The 20387-nt window shown below is 40.8% G+C and overlaps 1 protein-coding gene across 5 annotated transcripts in view; it reads right to left on the bottom strand.

Annotated features, from left to right (window-relative positions):
- EPB41L5 (erythrocyte membrane protein band 4.1 like 5) overlaps positions 1-9103 on the bottom strand; it is a 157619-nt gene extending 148516 nt beyond the window's left edge. For all 5 annotated transcript variants that reach the window (XR_006820281.1, XR_006820282.1, XM_046019079.1 and 2 more), the window contains exons 1-2: positions 8936-9103; positions 1492-1679 (exon numbers count right to left, since the gene is read on the bottom strand). Coding sequence is in view for 3 of the 5 variants with exons in the window: in XM_046019079.1 (XP_045875035.1) it covers positions 1492-1671 (180 nt within the window). In the remaining 2 variants the exon portion in view is untranslated. The remainder of the gene's footprint in view (positions 1-1491; positions 1680-8935) is intronic.
- Positions 9104-20387: the final 11284 nt, after the last annotated feature.

Genomic DNA, 20387 nt, shown 5'->3' with positions numbered 1-20387 from the left:
TAGGAAGAAAATGTAAATGCCTCAAGTCCTCCAGATTCAAAAACCCTAAAGATGTCCAGTCTAATGTACAAAGATAATAAAACATACCCATGATGATGACTTCAAACATTTCAAGAAATCTTATGTTTAATTTTATCACATTCCATTGTTTTTTTTTACATTCCATTATTTTTAAAATGTGTAAGGTATATACCTAGTACATTCTAAATTATCCTATTAATCAGAATATTCATTTAAATTAACTAATTCCTTAATCTCACTCTGTGAGTTAAAGGTCACAGTTAAAGGTTAAGTTAAAGTTCTTTCAGAGTTTATTCAACTGTATACTGTAGCAGCATTTAGGCTATCACCTTGCATAAAGACATTTTTTATTGTATTTTGGTATATAAGGTGTAAACTAAAACGATGTGCAGAGAGGGAAGACTGAACATCCAATGACACATCAAATCATACATTTTATAGCTTAGTTACATAAATCTTTTTTTTAAGGTTTGATTTATTTATTTGAGAGAGAGAAAAAATGTACACAAGGGAAGGAACAGAGAGGAAGGAAGAGGGAGGGAGAAAGAATCTCAAGCAGACCCCTGCGCTGAGTGCGGAGCCTGATGCAGAGCTCCATCCCATAACCCAGAGGAAACCTGAGCGGAAACCAAGAGTCAGAGGCTTAACTGACTTAGCCACCTAGGAGCCCCATTAATAAATCTTTTGACACAGAACAAAGACATTTGTGTTAGTAAATACCTCAGAAAGAAACTCAACTGCCCTCTGAACCATACAGTTACCTCTCTTGCCCCTCATAAATGCATAAGTTAACCCCTTTCAAATACATCAGACTGTTTCACACCATGAGCTATAATTATACATTCATAACTGTAAAAAGAAACCATCTAAAATCTTCATAAAATCACAACATCCTGTCTTGAAATGAAGATGACAATGTATTAAAAAACCTCCTCTGCAAACTACTTTGGGAGCAAAGACATAAACAGAGCTGAGAAGTATGAGGTTCTTTTACTCCATTTCCTTAAAATTTAGGCAAGCACAACAAACTGCTGAAGAAGTATTTGTTTTGAGGAAAAGTGAGAAGTGTTTTGAAAGTTAGAGAAAAATACAGAGAATTAAAAGTCTTATAGTACACATGTATCATTATTCCCAAATACTCTCACTGTTTTAATAATTGCTCAACAAGGATTGTGAGAAATCCACTAGGGTACCCTACGTATTGCCATCATAAAGAACACACATAAAGAATTCACAAATGATCTATGCCAATAAATGCCATATCATTAAATATTTCAGTAACTTCCACAATCCCAGAAAAATACTATCATGCTGGGTATCTAAGGTTACCTGATCCATGTACCTCAATGTTACACTGCCTGATCCACACTAACCCGTATTACCTAATTTCCCCAGAAGTTACCAAGAGAAAGTTCAAATGAAGAAAGTGGTCTCATATAGAATCTACAATGGTCAGCTGAACCTACATACCGGCAAGTCCACACTAACATCAGTACCATCCAGAAGAGACACCCGACATGTGATGACAGACTTAGAGTCTCCAGCTGCAGGAATGTGTGTGGCAGCTCGTTGAGCTTCTCGGAGTCGTTCCTTTTCGGCTTGTTTACGCATTGACCGACGCCCAAGCGTTCTACGGAAGAAGCTCAGCATTTTTGTCACTAATAAAACCAGAGAGAAAAAGGTATTAGCTGACTCCCACAATGTGCAGTCAGACAAATGGTGTTATTTAGTAAAATCTTGTGACCACTATGAACATACTGTTAAAAGGAGCAAGTAAATTTGAAAAATATAATTAAAACTAGCTACTTACCTCAAAGTTCTTGAAAACTTTTATATAAAATAGAGTTATGACTTACAGCATTTCTAAATTTACTGGTCTATTTTATAAGGAGCTGACAGGAGACAACAAATATTTATGAAGTTTATCAGGTCTTCCGAGTCAATGAATTTTATGTACAATTGCCATATAACTCTACAAATATTAGGAGACAATCCACACACTAATGTATCCTTTGATGATCATTAACAATTCTAAAAAGTCCCATTTCTTTTCTGAGCAATCACAATAAAAACACAAAAACGGGTGCCTGCCTCACTCAGTGGATGAAAAACTCAACTCTTGATCTCAGGGTTGTAGGTTGTAGGTTGTGGAGATTACTTAAAAATAAAATCTTAAAAAATAAATAAATAATCACCTAATTCAGCTAATATACAAATAAAATTCAAATACATTTTTGTTAAATAGTCTATTATTTAAAGATTTTAAATTACTATTTAACAGTCAATTCTTTATAATCTTAAATTATATTAAGGCCACTTTTCTTATCTTTATTGAGAATGCTAAGTCTAATCAAAATAAAACAGGTTTAGTAATTTTTTTTAATTTTTTAAAGATTTTATTTATTTGAGAGAGAGAGAGAGAGAGAGAGCACATAAACAGGAGGAACAGCAGGCAGAGGAAGAGGGGGAAGCAGGCTTCCCACGAAGCAGGAGCCCAATGTGACACTTGATTCCAGGACCTCAAGATCATAACCTGAGCTGAAGGCAGACACTTAACCAACTGAGCCATCCCAGCACCCCTGGTTAGTAATTTTAAAAATACAGCAAACCCAAATGGTAATACCGTAAAAATCATCTTGCTAACCTAATGTTTAATTTATGCAAATAAGAGAATGAGAAAAATAAGTTAAAGACAATGATTAACTCCAGAGAAAACAAGAAGTTGAGCAGAAAAGGGAAGGTAATCACAGTATACTACATGACTTAGCTAATGTTTTAATATTCATAATACTATAAACACTAAGTACTGATCTAAGCGTAACTGTAAATTAACTAAGAAGAGATATATAACAAGGAGATGCAGAGAGCCAATTCCTCATCTTGCCAAGTTGGAATTCAACAGATAATTCCTGAAACCAAATATCAAGAAGTGAAATAAAAGCATGTTACTTAAAATGTGAAAGTGTTTGCCTTGAGGACAGAATAGAACTCAGCAGAGTGCTATTTTTAAAAAGAAGCTTTCAGGTTAGGTGACTCAAATGTAGTTTATACATTTATAAACTTGACTAAAATAAAGCTAATTTAAAAGTAAATACAAGTACATTAAAAAACAAGTCCCTATAAACTGAAGATTATCATACACATATCACACATATGAATAGTCCTACATAACTGAGTAAACTGGCAAAGCCATGATACTTGTCCTTTGTATATTCATCTACTTAAATTCCAAGAAAATAAAACTTTAGATTAAGTTTACAAAGCACTCATATATAACATCTGGCTGCAGTCTCTTTATCTTCAGGTTTCTCTTCAGACATTGCTCCTTTTGCACTTTGCTATCCATTCTTGTTTCAGCTGCCTAAGAAAGGTACTTGTTATCCCAGATGTGGAAAGCCCATGTGTCAGAGACTCCCTACCTATTTTTTAATTCAACTCTACCTATATTTCCCCTGAGAAACATTCTCTGATAACCAAAGAGTTAGTCACTCCCATCATCACACTTCCACTGAAACATGAAAATATTTTACTGTATCACTAATCAGATTTTATTTATTTACATGTCTGTCTCATTTATTATAAACTCCTGAGACATAATTCCTATTTTGAATAGCCAGCCACCCAGAACATCTCATTAAGTACAACAAATGGTTAGTAAATAATCTTACTTGCATCTCAGAAAAACTCCCAAAATTTTATCTTATTTTGATAAGTAAACTAAGGATCCAAAGGACCCTCCCCTGACTCGGCGTATTAAGGTTGGGGTTTTTCGATGTGTAAACATTAATTTCTGAGGTATTTACTAACACAAATGTCTTTGTTCTGTGTCAAAAGATTTATTAATGGGGCTCCTAGGTGGCTAAGTCAGTTAAGCCTCTGACTCTTGGTTTCCGCTCAGGTTTCCTCTGGGTTATGGGATGGAGCTCTGCATCAGGCTCCGCACTCAGCGCACATCCATTATTTAGTAAATGATGAAGACAGGGATTCAAACTGTTGATTTTTCTGATTCCAAATTCTTGATCTTTCTACTACACCACAGAACAATTCATGTAAAACTTGTATTTTAGAGGTAAGAAAACATCAAAGATCATAGCGAAAAAGAGTCTGAATGAAAATACAAGCAAAAACATACATGATAAATTTGGGGATTTTTAAACTTACTTCAGCTTATTCGACAACAAATTGGAAGGGGAAAAGAAATGCAAAGAGAACTACAGATTAAAACAGACTAGGGGAACCTGGGTAGCTCAGTGGGTTGAGCCTCTGCCTTTGGCTCAGATCATGATCCCAAGGTCCTGGGATGGTGTCCCCCCCTCCCCAGTCTGGCTCTCTGCTCAGTGGGGAGCCTACTTTCCCCTCTCTCCCTGCCTCTCCGCCTACTTGTGATCTCTATTTGTCAAATATATAAATAAAATCTTAAAAAAAAAAAAGGGACTTAAAATACAAATCCATCAATCACAATGCACATACATTAGATCCTAATTTAAATAAACATTTTTTTTTTTTAAGTTGTCTGATGTTATCATTAGGGAAAGCTAGGTCAAAGATAAATGGGAGGGGCACGTGGGTGGCTCTGTCTGTTGAGGGGCTGCCTTCAGCTCAGGTCATGATTCAGGGGTCCTGGGATCAAACCCCGCATCAGGCTCTCTGCTCAGTGGGGAGCCTGCTTCCCCCTCTCACTCTCTGCCTGCCTCTCTGCCCACTTGTCGAATAAATAAATAAAATCTCTAAAAAAAAAAAAAGCACACACACACACAACAGAAAAACAACAACAAAACAGAAGTTTTTCTAAGGGAAAATAATGTTCAAAATGCACTATAACTGTGCGAGTCCTAGAAAGCAAATAAACTATAAAATAAGCTTTCTGAGGGGCACCTGGGTGGCTCAGTGGGTTAAGCCTCTGCCTTCGGCTCAGGTCATCTCAGGGTCCTGGGATCGAGTCCCGCATTGGGTTCTCTGCTCAGCAGGGAGCCTGCTTCCCTCTCTCTCTCTCTCTCTGCCTGCCTCTCTGTCTACTTGTGATCTCTCTCTGTCAAATAAATTTAAAAAAATCTTTAAAATAAGCTTTCTGACTTTCACCTTATCTTCTACCTTGAAAACAAAAATTCATTATTCAAGTACAGTTAACCTGCTAAGGAAAAACAAAGCTTCTTTAGGATTTAATATCTATGTATTTTGAACCATAAAACCCAATGCCACAAACAACTTATTTTTACAAAATATAAAAGGAAGTTATATGAAAATAAATTCCAGATAGACTAAGAATTTAAAATCAAAGAAATGATAAAGTACTAGAAGGAAACAATATATTAAAGAGCTTTTAAATTGAATGATTAATATGCAGTTTAATGAAGAACTATCACAAACAATTAAGACAATGCAACAGAAAAAAAATGGGCAAGATATGAAGAAACAAGCTCAGTTCTAAAAGATGATATGAAATGAAAATGTGTATAAAAAAATTTGACCTCTGGGGCACCTGGGTGGCTCAGTGGGTTAAAGCCTCTGCCTTCCGCTCAGGTCATGGTCTCAGGGTCCTGGGATCGAGCCCCACATCAGGCTCTCTGCTCCGCGGGGAGCCTGCTTCCTCCTCTCTCTCTGCCTGCCTCTCCGCCTACTTGTGATCTCTGTCTGTCAAATAAATAAATTAAAAAAACAAAAATTAAAAAAACAAAAAAATTTGACCTCAACAATAACAAACGAAATCTAAACTAAAAAATGAGATATTATCTGTCATTTAAGACTCAAGATAGCCAGTGTTGAAAAGGATATAGGAAAAACAATCACCTTCCTACACTGTCCTCTTCAGAGCATTTAACCACACTATCAAAAATGTTAATGTGCTCCCACTTTCACTCAGCAATTATACCGCTGGTAGGATATCCTAAAAAATAGGATATGATCCGAATTGTAGAAGTAAGGATTTTCAGGGCATAATTTTAAATATGTCCATCAACATGCTGTAGTTAAACAAATTAATGCTATACAACTCAGCTGTTTTTTAAATACAACTGACTTAGACATAGACAAAATTTCTAAGTGAAAAATGAAATCAGAGGAAAGTGGTACGTTTTATCCCACTCTAAGGTGGGATACCTACATATTCACAAAAGGACTAAGACATGCAAACTGGTAAGTGAGGTTATCGCTGGAGAGGGAGGGTCATGTAGAGGTACTAAAGTCCTCTATAAGAATATATGACTGTGTCAGAAGAGTTTATTTTCTTTGTTTTAAGATTTTATTTGACAGAGACAGAGATAGCAAGAGAGCAAGCGAGAGAGAACAAACACAGAACCAGGGGAAGCTGCAGGCAGAGGGGGAGGGAGAAGCAGGCTCACCACTAAGCAAGGAGTGGGATGTGGGGCTGACTCCAGGATCTGGGGATCATGACCTGGGAAAATGCTTAGCGCACTGAACCAGTCAGGCGCCCCTCAAAAGAGTTCTTAAAAAATTGTTAAGTGACACCTGGATGGCTCAGTCAGTTGAGCATCCAATTCTTGTTTGATTTCAGTTCAGGTCTTGATCTCAGGGTTCTGAGTTTAAGCCCAGCGTTGGGCTCCACAATGGACATGAAGCCTATGTAAAAACAAACTGTTAAAAGAAGAAAAGTTTTCCCGTATTCATTCTTTCTCCATCCCCCACTACCACTTTCATTCTAAATGCTACAGCAGTGGGTTTTTAGCAACCACAAATCTGATGCCAGTTAAAAAAATCATTAATGGTCTTGCTCTGGATCCAGCTCTTCCTCCTGCCTCACCTTTCAGGCAGCCTACTCCCAGCTGTTCAGTCTGCCCTGATATCCCTGCTGCTCAATCCAACGATCTTTTTAACTGCGGACCTTTTTTGTTTTGTTTTGTTTTTTGGCTGTTCCATCTTTCTGGAATGCTCTCTTTCCACTTCACCTCTCCCATTTCTTCAGAAAAGCATTCCCTAACTCCTGAGTCTAAGTGCTCCTTTTAGTACCCTTAGACTCTTCTTTATAACTTTTACCAAAACTGTAATTAAATACCCAATTGCTTAATTATCTTTTTTACTGGGTACTTCCCCACTAAAGACTCAAGGATCTCGTCTGACTGAGTCAGCAAGATGACCTAGCTAGCACAACAATCAGAATATTAGGCACTCAATAAAGAATTTGTCTGACACTAAAATGATACAGTGGAATTCTCAAAGAATAGATTTACATTTTTTAAAGCATTTTAATCTCTGATTACAATCATAAAAATGCAAACTGAAGTAATCCATTTACTACCTAAATTCACTGAAGTTGTTTTTTTTTTTTATTTTAGATTTTATTTATTTATTTGACATAGAGAGATCACAAGCAAGCAGAGAGGCAGGCAGAGAGAGAGAGAGAGGGAAGCAGGTTCCCTGCCAAGCAGAGAGCCGGATGCGGGACTTGATCCCAGGACCCTGAGATCATGACCTGAGCCAAAGGCAGTGGCTTAACCCACTGAGCCACCCAGGCGCCCCACACTGAAGTTGTTTTTAAATATGTATCTAAAACTCAAGTTTGTCGTGAAATGTGTATATTGTCAAATGTGACTGGTGGCCACATTCTTTGGTAGGCATTGGCTTTCTGATAAAGCAATATACCAATTTACAGCAACTGCCACAGATATATCTTTAACCCACTGGTCCCAACACAGAAAATGCCTGCAAGACTGTAATTCAACAGAATACATATCAATTTTTTTTAAAGATTTTATTTACTGACAGACAGAGATCACAGATAGGCAGAGAGGAAGGGAAGCAGGCTCCCCGCTGAGCAGAGAGCCTGATGTGGGGCTTGATCTCTTGACTCTGAGATCATGACTTAAGCTGAAGGCAGAGGCTTTAACCCACTGAGCCACCCAGGCGCCCCACTACCTATAAAAAGAAAACAAGCCTGCAAACTAGCTTACCTGTACGAATAATTCACTATGTTAAGTAGGGTTCAGCTTGTTTTAGCAATGTCAGAAATAGAGTTATGGGTAATTTCTCCCCTAATTCTTAACAAAATATTCCTGATATTAACTTAAAATGTTGTCAGAAGGTTTAAAAGAGGAGCGCCTGGGTGGCTCAGTCGGTGAGGCATCTGCCTTAGGCTCAGGTCATGATCCTGGAGTCCCAGGATTAAGCCCCCACGTCTGGCTCCCTGCTCAGCAGGGAGTCAGCGTTACCCTCTGTCTCTACCCCTGCTCCTCTCTCTCACTCTTCCAAACAAATAAAATCTCTTTTAAAAAGCGGGGCGGGTAAAAGACTTGGGTCTTCTCGCTCTTAGCTAAAATTCATGAGACTTAGTAATCATAAAGATAGTGACAGGTACAATTAATGTTTACACATCGAAAAACCCCAACCTTAATACGCCGAGTCAGGGGAGGGTCCTTTGGATCGCGCCATTGCTGGTAACCCACCTGCCTCTCACAATTTCCAAGTGGCCGAACTTGCAGTCCTACGCAAACCAACCCCAGATGTCCACCCGGGTTTTTGTTCTAAGATCTTGCCACGAATCGCGGCGGTTTTTTTCCTTTGACCTGCCACATCCCCCTCGCCAGCCAGACAGCTAAGTCGAGACCTCTTAGAGAAGAGCGACCCCCGGCTGCTCCGGAGGGGGCCGGGACCGGGCAGGGGTCGGGCCGGCACACAGTAACCCGCCTCACCCCCGGCTCTCCGCTCCTGCCGCGCTGCCCAGTATCGCCTGAAACTCAGCGGCCCGGCCCCATTGGCCGCCGCCGCCCCTCCCCTCCCGGCAGGTTTAATATTTTGCCGGCCGGCCAAGGGAGCAGCTGGGGCTGGAGCGCCCCGAAGCGAGGCCGCGAGAACAGACCTTCGGCGCGAACCAGAATGGGCCCGCGGAGCGGTGAGAGGAAACGGGGTGTGGACCGAGCCCGATACGGGCAGTGCGGCCGGGGCCACTGGGCCTCGCGCTTACCTGGGCTGGGGACCGAGGCGCGGTGGCTAAGGTGGCGCGGAAAGCCGGCGACGCGACGGTGGAGGTCCCGTGAGCGACTGAAGAGGGGGCGGCTCCTCTGGAGACGCCAAGAAATGGCGGCCCGAGACGCGCGCCCACCCGGCGTTAATCTTCTGAAGGACCCCAGCCGTCCGCCTGCCCGCCCCTTAAAGCCCCCTCTAGGCTCCGCCCTCCGGGGGGCGGGGCGCTCTGCTCTTAAATGGGCAATGACACCGCCCCGGAAATCGCCCGGCTGGGTGAGACTCCTGTTAAACCGGCGATGGCAGGCCCTGCTGAATCTGCCACCACTGCGAGATGCCCGGCGTCCCGGGCTGGTTTAAAGGGGCGCTGCCGAAATCTAGCTCTGGCTATCAGACTCCTCCTTGGGAGGGGGTGCACGCCCGCGGAGAGCCCCCAGATTAGTCCCATCCCAAAAGTAGTTTAGTCCTGTCTGAGGCCAGCGTCAGGTGCTGCTAGATTCATTTACTCACTCGTTCGAGAAATTAATTCACTAAGCAAATCTTTTTTTTTAAAGATTTTTTATTTATTCATTTGACAGCGATCACAAGTAGATAGATAGGCAAGCGGGGCGGGGGGGGGGGCGGGGGCGGAGCAGACTGCCTGCTGAGCAGAGAGCCCGGCAGGGGACTCCTAGGACCCGGATATCATGACCCAAGCCGTAGGCAGGGGCTTAACCCACTGAGCCACCCAGGTGCCCCTCATTAAGCAAATCTTTAGTGCCCTGTAGTTAGAGGAACTTTTTCATTGTAGTCAGGAAGAAGACGGTAACAAATACGTATTAAATAGTGCTATGATGAAGAAAAAAAAAAATAAAAACGGGAAATAGATTTCTGTTTAACATAGCATGGTCAAGGAGATCCTTCGTGACCAGGGGACATTTCATCCGTTCTTTCTACAGATAATTTGTGAACTTAGCTATTATGGGCCAGGCTGTTTTCTAGACACCGGAGATACACCAGATAATCAAGACAGACAAAAATCCCTCATGCGGGGCGCCTGGGTGGCTCAATGGTTTAAGCATCTGCCTTCGGCTCAGGTCATGATCTCAGGGTCCTGGGATCGAGCCCCGCATCAGGCTCTCTGCTCAGTGAGGAGCCTGTTTCTCCCTCTCTCTCTGCCTGCCTCTCTGCCTACTTGTGACCTCTCTCTCTCTGTCAAAAAAAAAAAAAAAAAAAAAAAAAAAAATCCCTCATGCAGCTTAAGTGCTATTAGGAGTGACAGAAAATAAATGAGATAGATTAGTAAAATTAGATACTGTGTTAGGCAGTGCTGAATGATAGAGAAAAATCAAAGCACGGGACGGAGAAAGGGACTAAGAAAGTGGTCATTTTAGATACCAGCTAGGTAAGGAGGAAGGCCTCAACAAGAAGATAACCTTTGAGTGAAAATCGAAAGGAGGTGAAGGAATGGTTTTGTGGACCCCTGGGGGAAGAGCAGAGGTTATTAACTCCAAAGGCCCCATTGGGTGGGTGCTTGGTCTGCTCAAGAAAAGCCAGCGTGCCTAAAGGTGGATAAATAGAGCCATGGGAGGTAACAAGCCAGGGAGGAGAGAGCTGTGAGGTGAAGGGCCTTATGAACTTGCCTGCGGGTCTGAGGAAGCTGGAGAATCAGTGGCAGGCCAGAGAGTGTAAAGTTCAGCTGGCTGAGATGGGAACAGGCAAATACTCAGCCCCTTCTGGAGACTTGGCACAGCCAGGCCTCCACCATCCCAAGAATTAATAGTTGGGCTTGGCAGGGACAGCTGCTCTCTGCTCCACAAGGTGTTGGCTGGGGCAGCTCAACCGGAGATGGTGATACCAAAACCTCCTCATTCATCTCTGTGGCATCTCAACCAGGCTGGCTGAAATGAACAGCTGAGTTCTGCCTGGGCCTCTTTCTCTAAGAGGGTAATTGGGGTGGCTCAGGCCTGGAAACTTATTAAGGGAAATGCCTAGGAGTCACATCGTGTCACTTCTGTTGCCTATTATGGTCAAAGCAAGTCACAGGGCCAGGCCAGTTTCAGCTGGGATGGGAATAAGATCCCACCTCTTTTTGTTTTTCTTTTCCAGAAATTTTCTTTCTCTACTTTAAAAAAATAACTTCATTGAGCTATGTCACATATGATACAATTCACCCATTTAAAGTGTAGACCTCAGTGGTGTTTGGCATATTCACAAAGCTGTGAGACCATCATTACAATCTAATTGTAGGACATTTTTATAATTCCTCTCATTGGAGAGGTAGTGTGGGAGTAAAGGGATGGGAAGAATTGTTGAGGGTCATCTTTGCATCTTTATCTCAAAAAATCAATGGTGATGATTGTGATATAGGAGGGAAGGAAGCGTGGATGTGTAGATGAAACAAGAAAGCGCCATAGCTTGAAGCTTGGTACCTAGGTACATTGAACTATTCCAGTTTATGTATAGGTTTAAATTTTTTGTGTAATAAAAAGTTTTTTATTTTTTAAAATTTTTAAAAGATTTTTATTTATTTATTTGACAGAGAGAGAAACACAGCAAGAGAGGAAACACAAGCAGGGGGAGTGGGAGAGGGAGAAGCAGGCTTCCTGTGGAGCAGGGAGCCCGATGCGGGGCTCGATTCCAGGACCCTGAAATCATGACCTCAGCCGAAGGCAGATGCCCAATGACTGAGCCACCCAGGTGCTCCTGAAAATTACAGTCTCAAGAGCCATCCCCTCAGCCTATCAGGGCTGTCTCCCTCCAAGTGTTTATTACCCAGCATCTACACATTTGAAAGCTGTATTGTAATTTATCTGTTTACTGATCAATAGCATTTTCTGTTAAGACCTATAAACCTACCTCATTGTCCTAAACTGTTACAAAGTCCCACCAGTCTGGAGAAATTATCCTCTTGTCCCTTTCTTCTGAATCCTTATCTCTACCTCCCGTCAAGGCTGAGGGGTTGAGTAAGGCTGTGGATGAGGGTAGAGAAATAGGTGAGAAAGATGGTTAAAGGCTGAAGGAAATATGAACTTGGGAAAGAAGAATGGAACCTAAGGACTTAAGTCATGGGAAGTTGTTTGTGCTTTAATCAAGTAAGATTATTCTGAATAATAATTTGTCCCCTCCCCAAATCCTCCCTTCAAGACATAAATACCCTCGGCAATATCCCTATTTTGTGGCATATTGGTCCCCTAATTGGCTCCCACCAGAGACAGAGAAGTTCCTCTCCTTGAACACAACTGAATTCGGTAAAAATGCATTTGGCTGCAAGTAACCCACAACACAATTAACTGGACTTAAATAAGGAGTTTAATGTTTTTCACATAAGTAACGAGAGATATGGCTGCCTCTGGCTGCCTAATATTGGTTCAGGTCCTCAACAATGTTATAAGGACCCTAAACACTTTTGCTCTTTCTGTTCTGCCATCCTTCACATGTTGAGTCTGGTTTTCATGCTTCCAGCCTACTGGCCACAGAAAGGCTGCAGTATATCCAACCCTTCTGAGTTTCATGAATGAAAGGGAAAGGGGAAAGAACTTCATGAAGACTTGTCTTTTAAATCAGGGAATGAAGTCTCACCACCCCTATGTCATCAGACAGAACTAGATTGGCTGCCCAGACTTAGACTACTTAGCAACCATGGGGTAAGGGACCACCATGATATCTTCACACCAATCCTAATTCACTCTTGGCATTTGGGGAAAGGGCTGCTCTCCCATCTGGAATCTCCATTAACTCCTTGAACAAATCCAAGTTTTATTAGAGGAAAAGGGGGTGTTGCAAGGAAGAATGACTATGGGTGGGTGCTTACCACAATAACCCACTTTTTGGTGGACTAGTCCTCATCTGTGGTAAGATTTTCCTTTACTGAGCCAAGAGGTTAACGAAAGGAAACTGTTTAGAATGGAATGGAGAGGCCAGCAGGGGGCGCTCGCACACTGCTCCACTCAGACCCAACAGGAAAAGATGCACCTTGAAAGGGAATGCTGGTTTGGGTACTACTTTATAATCCCAGCAGCAAGCAGAAAGGTTTTTCTCCTCCCCAGCCAATGAGAAACCGTCACAACCCAACTAATGAAAAGCCCCTCTCCTTGGAACTCCCAGGTTACTTCAATGGACCTTTTGTCTTCAACAGCCATCTCAGCTTCCCACTCTCCAGTATAAAAGAGCCATCCTCTCTTTGGTTTTCTGGACTTGCCTGTGGTTTTGCCATAACTTCCTTGTCCTGAACTGCCATTCTCTGCTATTCCCGAATTTTTGCAGTGAAGTAATTGGCAGTTTTCAGGGAACATCCTCATTCTAGATTCCATTTCTGTATCAGGTCCTGGTTTCCTCTCTGGAGTCACACAAAAAGAGGAAGATCCAAATCTGTGGGTTCTAAAAATCATACAACCCGAGAGAGGGCTCTTTAAGTGAAATAACACAATTTTAAGGATTCAGTATTAGGTATAGGGGCTTGGAAAGGACCCACACAAGTCATGAGACCTAAAGCTTAAGTCTAATTATCTTCATTGTACATCTGCCTCTGACCACAAAAAGAAGTATAGCCATACAGGCTAATTGAAGGACACCTTAAAAGAATGTGGGATGACTGGGGGGTAGGTATGCAGAGAAGGGACACAGAAGGGTGAATTGAAGATAAGTTACTTCTTTCTCCAAAGTACTCAGGCTTTTTCCCTACATCTGGAGATTCAGGGCAAAAGATCTAAGTATTCATGTTCCATGAATCCATATTTCGGGCATCACTTTGTTCAGCATTATTTGGAAAAGAGTCTGCTGATTTGGTGGCCTATGCTTCTTATTTATACTGATAAGGAGAAAACTTCAGAAGGCCTTGGATGGCTCCATGCAAGTTCATAATATTGGGTAATAGGCAGAAATAAAAACTTCTTGCCACTAGATTTGCCTAATGGTGAAATGATGATGAGACCAAGAGAGTCAAGGGAAGAAAAAGGAAGGAGCCAAGGCTCAGTGATTTTTCTAAAAGTTAACGTGCATATGTCTCTGGCGTATCTTGTTACAAGGTTTAAGTCTAGGATGGAGCCCGAGCCTGCATTACCCACAAGCTTGCAGTCTGTTGGTACTGCTCATTCGTACACACTTTTCGTAATGAAGTTTTTCACCGACTGCCCCACACCTGTGACTACATTAGGGTCTGTGAAGGCAATAGAAGAAATAGTAGAAGGATCAGTGCCAGTAGCTCACTTGAACAAGGATTCATTTTTTCTGGCTTCAGTTTTCTCATCTATAAAATGAGGTAATTAGAACAGTTGGTAGGTTGTAATTCCAATGCCTTATAACTATGAATGTCACCTTGATTGGTCTTTGCATATGAAATCAAGGTAAGATGAGATCACTTGAGTAGATCCTAAACCAATGTGACTGGCGTCCATATAAGAAAGAGGAATTTGCCCCCCACCCCCATATGTATAACAACATTATTTACAATGGCCAAGACATGGAGGCAATCTAAGCAGCCATCAGAGGATGAATGAATAAAGAATGTGTGCTATTACAGGGGCACCTGGGTGACTCAGTCGGTTAAGCATCCAGCTCTTGGTGTTGACTCAGGTCATGATCTCGTGGGTCGTGTGATGGAGCCCCAGGGAGTCTGCTTGAAGATTCTTTCCCTCTGCCTTTGCCCCAGCTCCCACGAGCACACTTGCATGCTTTCTCTTTCTCTCTCAAATAAATAAATAAATCTTAAAAAGAAAACCTATGGTATATATACAATGCAATATCATTCAGCCATAAAAACATGAGGAAATTCTACCATTTGCAACAACATTCATGGAACTTGAAGTTATATGCTATGTGAAGTAAGTCAGATAGAGAAAGACAAACACTGTATGATCTCACATATTTAGCCATTGACCCACTGATGGACACTTGGGCTGCTTCCACCTTTTGGCTATTGTAAATAATGCTGCTATGAACACATGTGTGTGTGTGTATCTTTGTGATCCAGTTTTCACAGCATTTGGTCATATACCCAGAAATGGAATTGCTGGATTATATGGTAATTCTATTTTTAAATTTTCAAGGAACAACTATCCGTTTCCCATAGTGGCTGTACCATTTTACATTTCCACCAAATGTGCACACATCCTCACCAATACTTGTTATTCTGATTTTTTTTTTTTTAATCATGGCCATCCTACTGAGTGTGAAGTGGTATCTCATTGCAGTTTGGATTTGCATTTCCTTAATGATTAATGATATTGACCACATTATTTTCACAGACTACATCTGTATATATTGTATGCTCATTAATATAGATTCATTATTACTTTATGCATATGTCTATTATATCATATAGGAAAAAGAGAAATGTAACCAACCATGCTAAAAGTACAATAATATTGGTTTTATTTATCTATGTAAATGTTATTTACCCTTATCAGTATTATTTAGTTTTTCTTATGACTTTAAGTTTCTATCTGGTTTCCTTTCATTTCAGCCTGAAGTACTACTGTCTTCAGCACTTATTTTTGGATAGATCTATGGGTAATGAACTCTCTCAGTATTTTTATTTAACTTGTAAATGTCCTACTTTCTCCATTATTTTTAAATACTTCCCTCTTTTTTTTTTTTTTTTTTTAAGTAATCTCTACGCCCAATGTGGGGCTTGAACTCATAACCCTGAGATCAAGAGTCACAAGCTCTACTACTGACTTAGCCAGTCAGGTGCCCCCTCTTTTATTCTTGAAGAATTTTTCCAGATATGAAATTTTTGGCTGCTACATTTTTCTCCCCCAGAATCTTAAATGTTATCACACAGTCTGGTGACTTCCATCATTTCTAACCAGCTGTGGATCTTCTCTAAGATTCCTCTACCTCATGAGTTACTTCTCTCTTGCTGCTTTCAAGATTCTTTGTCTTTGGGTTTCTTAATTAAAAAAAAAAAAAAGATTTTGTTTCTTTATTTGACATAGAGAGAGAAATTGAGAGAGTACAAATAGGAGGAGTGAGAGGGGAGAGGAAGAAGCAGGCTCCCTGCTGAACAGGGAGCCTGAGGCAGGGCCCAATTCCAAGCCCCTGGGATCATGACCTGAGCTGAAGGCAGATGCTTAACCAACTGAGCCATCCAGACACCCCTTCCCTCATTTTTTTTTCTTTCTCCTCATGACATGAAATAATTTCAATCATCTTATTTTCAAGCACTGATCCTTTTTTCTGGCTACCTCTATCTGCTATTGAGCCTCTCCAGTGGGTTTTCATTTAAGTTATCTTACTTTGCAATTCCAGAGTTTTGGGGTTTTTAAAAAATATTTATTTATTTAACTAATCTCTATACCCAATGAGGGGCTCAAACTCAGGACCCCAAGATCAAAAGTCACATGCTCTACTGACTGAGCTAATCAGATGCTCCTGTTTGGTTCCTTTCAATTCTCATTTTGCCCAAATATTGTTTTCCTGGTTTCCTTCAGTTCCTTTCCATGGTTTCCTTTAGCTCATCGAACGTATCTAAGACAGTTGACTTCACATCTTTGACTAGTAATTCTGTGTGGGCTTCCCTGAAGAGGATTTCTGTCAAATTCTTATTTTCCCCCTGTGAATGGGCCACAATTTCCTATTTCTTTGCAATTTTGTAATATAATTTTTTGTTGAGAAGTGGACATTTTGAGTATTACGTTGTGAGAACTCTGAAAACCACACCAGAACCACAGGTACCCATCCCTACTACTGCCTGAAGCAGGGATGGGGGATGGTAGTTGCTACCGTGTGAAAGGCTGAAACTTTCCCAAACTTAGCAGTCTTGTCATCAGCAAGTTGATGCTGCTAATATCTCAACTAGATCAAGAACTCCAAAAATATTTACTCCAGAGACTCTCTGCAAGCTAGTCAGTTGTGTAAGTGGAAGGACAGATTCTTGGAACTTTCTACTCCACCATTTTCTAGGACATTACTCCCACTCAATTCTTTTAAAAAATATTTCCTTATCTCTGTTGTCCTCTACATCCATGGCGTATAAATCCTACTTACTACAAGTTTCATTGTCTTTTTCTTCTCATCTCATCTTGTTTGCCATTTCTGAGTCTGTTTCTCTTAAATGATCCCCCCCCCCCCGTCATATTTCCTTGCTTCTTCCTATCTATAGTTTTTCTTTGGCTGCTGGTCATGACAACTATTCTTTTCTTTTCTTTTTTTTAAGATTTTATTTATTTATTTGACAGAGAGATGACAAGTAGGCAGAGAGACAGGCAGAGAGAGAGGAGGAAGCAGGCTCCCCGCTGAGCAGAGAGCCCGATGTGGGGCTCGATCCCGCAATGCCAGGATCATGACCTGAGCGGAAGGCAGAGGCTTTAACCCACTGAGCCACCCAGGCGCCCCCAACTTTTATTTTCTTGACTCATACTTATCTTTTTTTTTAAAGAGAGGGACAGCAGCATAGGAGCAGAGGGAGAGGGAGAGAGAGAATCTTAAGTAGGCTCCACACCCAGCGCAGAGCTAGATGCAGGGCTCCATCTCATGACCCTGAGATGACGACCAGAACTGAAACCAAGAGTCAGGTACTGAACTGACTGAGCCACCAGTCGCCCCTTGAATGGTATGTTTTAAATAGAAATATCTGGGGGTGTCTGGGTCTCAGTCAGTTAAGCTTCTGACACTTGGTTTTGGCCGGGGTGAAGGTCTAGGAGTTGTAGTATCAAGCCTGGAAGGAGCTCTGTGCTCAGCACGAAGAGGAGTCCGCTAGAGATTCCCGCCCCCCTCCTTCCTCCTCCTCCTCTACTCTTCCCCATAACTCACAGCTTCTCTCTCTAAAATAAATAAAATCTTTTTAAATAAATAAAATCTATAAATAAATAAATAAATAATAAATTACATGGACTTAGTATGTTAGGCAGTTAAGTAACTTGTGAATTAATCATTTTGAAGCTTCTTTTAAAATCTTCTAAATGAGTCTAGAGTAGCTTTTACCCTGCAGCTTGGTTAGCCTCATTTCTGAAGTTTGGCCTTTCTTGGGTTTGCTTTGGTTGGGTCTTGGGTTTGGTTGACTACCTTGTATTTTCAAAGAGGCTTTTCCTTCTCCAATCCATCTGAAAAAACCTTGAATTATTCTCATCCTTTGTGGCCAGTGCTGGAAATATTCATCTTACAACTTGGTAATTGCCTTTCCTTATAAGTTTGTCTGACCTAATGGGATTTCACTGTATTCCAAAATATTGTTCATTCTAGGACACAAAGTGACTCCAATGTAAATGTACTGAAATCTTTATGGTTTACTCCTCTCTGGAACTTTGCTCCATACCTTCTAACAGCCCCAGTTTCCCAAGATGTTGACACCTGTCTCCCAGATAACTAGATTACCAGTCTTGTTTGGGCTCCATATTCCTGCATCAGTTTATAAAGGGCTTCGACAAAGAAAACCTATCTTATTGTATGGTTCACCTCACTTGTTTGTCCTTTTTTAGGAATTATAGTCTTCTTCAACTTTTGTCCAATATTGCAAATTTGTTTCCTATATTTTGTCCTATTTTCCAGTTGTTTATACCAGGAGGATGACTCTGGACTCTATTACTCCCTCATGGCCCAAATAGCTTTTTGTTGTTTAAACAGACCAAGTTGCACAAAGGATCTGAGTGAGCAATTCACCAGAAAAGAAATATGCATGGTCCATAAACATATAAAAATGTATTCAATTTTGCAAATCATATATATGTTATTACATGAGAACTTTTTTTTAAAAGATTTTATTTATTTATTTGACAGAGAAAGATCACAAGTAGACAGAGAGGCAGGCAGAGAGAGAGAGAGGGAAGCAGGCTCGCCGCTGAGCGGAGAGCCCGATGCGGGACTCGATCCCAGGACCCTGAGATCATGACCTGAGCCGAAGGCAGCGGCTTACCCACTGAGCCACCCAGGCGCCCACATGAGAACATTTTTAAGAGTCATAATACCCACTAAGGGTGAAGACACAGATGCATTATTGTTGAGATTATAAAGTGATACATATATATCACTTTATATATATATATACACGTGTGTGTATATATATACATATACACGCACACACATATACATGTATATATATATACATATTTTTGGAAGCCAATTTTGACAGTATCAATAAAAAGTTAAGATATACTTAATGAATCCATTATACTTAATGAATTAAGATATACTTAATAAAAAGTTAAGATATACTTAATGTTCATAGCATTTTTTTTTTAAAGATTGTATTTACGTATTTTAGAGGCAGAGAGTGTGAGTAGAGGAGAGAGGGAGAAGCAGGGTCTTCGCTGAGCACAGAGCCCAACATGCAGCTCAGTCTCAGGACCCTGGGATCATGACCTGAAGGCAGGTGCTTAACCGACTGAGCCACCCAGGCACCCCACCATTCAGTAAGTTTTAACAAATGTGTGTATTTATGTAACTCAAACCCCTATGGGATCAACAGGTACAAACTTAACTGTTATAAAATGAGTGAGTGGGGCGCCTGGGTGGCTCAGTGGGTTAAAGCCTCTGCCTTCGGCTCAGGTCATGATCTCGGGATCCTGGGATCGAGTCCCGCATCGGGCTCTCTGCTTAGCGGGGAGCCTGCTTCCCTCTCTCTCTCTGCCTGCCTCTCTGTCCACTTGTGATCTCTCTCTGTCAAATAAATAAATAGAATCTTTAAAAAAATAAATAAAATGAGTGAGTGACGGGGATATATGGCATGGTGACTATAGTCAATAATATTGTATTGCAAATTTAAAAGTTGGTGAGAAAGAAAATGTTAAAAGTTACCATAGGGAAAAAGTATTTTTAACTCTATATGGTCTCAGATGGTAAGTTGACTTATTGAGGTGATCATTTCACAATGTATACAAATGTCAAATCTTTATTTTGTATACCTGAAACTAATATATTGTATGTCAACTATACTTCAATTAAAAAGAAATAAAATTATAAAAATTTTTTACTTTAGTAAGTAGTAGTCCATTTTATTAATATACTACAGTTTGCTTATCAGTCTCCTTTTAATGGGTAGCTGGACTTCGATTTTGTGGGATTTTATCAATAAAACTGCTATGAACGGGGCGCCTGGGTGGCTAAGTCAGACATTTATGACTGTAAAGTGACTAACTTAATTTCCAACATCTCATATGAATAAAAGGTTAAACAACCTGATATAAAAATAAGCAAAAGATATCAATATGAAATTTAGAAAGGTCCTTTACTTTGACAAGACCTTATGTTAGGAATATAAGAAGGGCTAGTGCTGGGAGGAGAGGAGTCAAGCTGTGGTCACAGTGAAGGAGTATTTCCTTAGACATCCTTTAATCCTCTAAATCCTTTTTAGTTCCTTACTTAATAATCCCCCATTCCCGCCCCCACCCCACATACAGCCACTAGTGAACCAGGAATTCTAGAAATAAATTTTGCACTTTGTATATCCCAGTTCCTTCTGATCACCCATTAATGAATATAACCATTGTTAGACAAGCCCAACAACAAAAAAATCTTCAAGACTCCTATACTTTAAA

Source organism: Meles meles, chromosome 9, assembly GCF_922984935.1.
Source record: "Meles meles chromosome 9, mMelMel3.1 paternal haplotype, whole genome shotgun sequence".
NCBI classification, from domain to species: domain Eukaryota; kingdom Metazoa; phylum Chordata; class Mammalia; order Carnivora; family Mustelidae; genus Meles; species Meles meles.
Note: the sequence above shows the minus strand (reverse complement) of the source record. Positions and strands in the feature narration are given on the sequence as shown.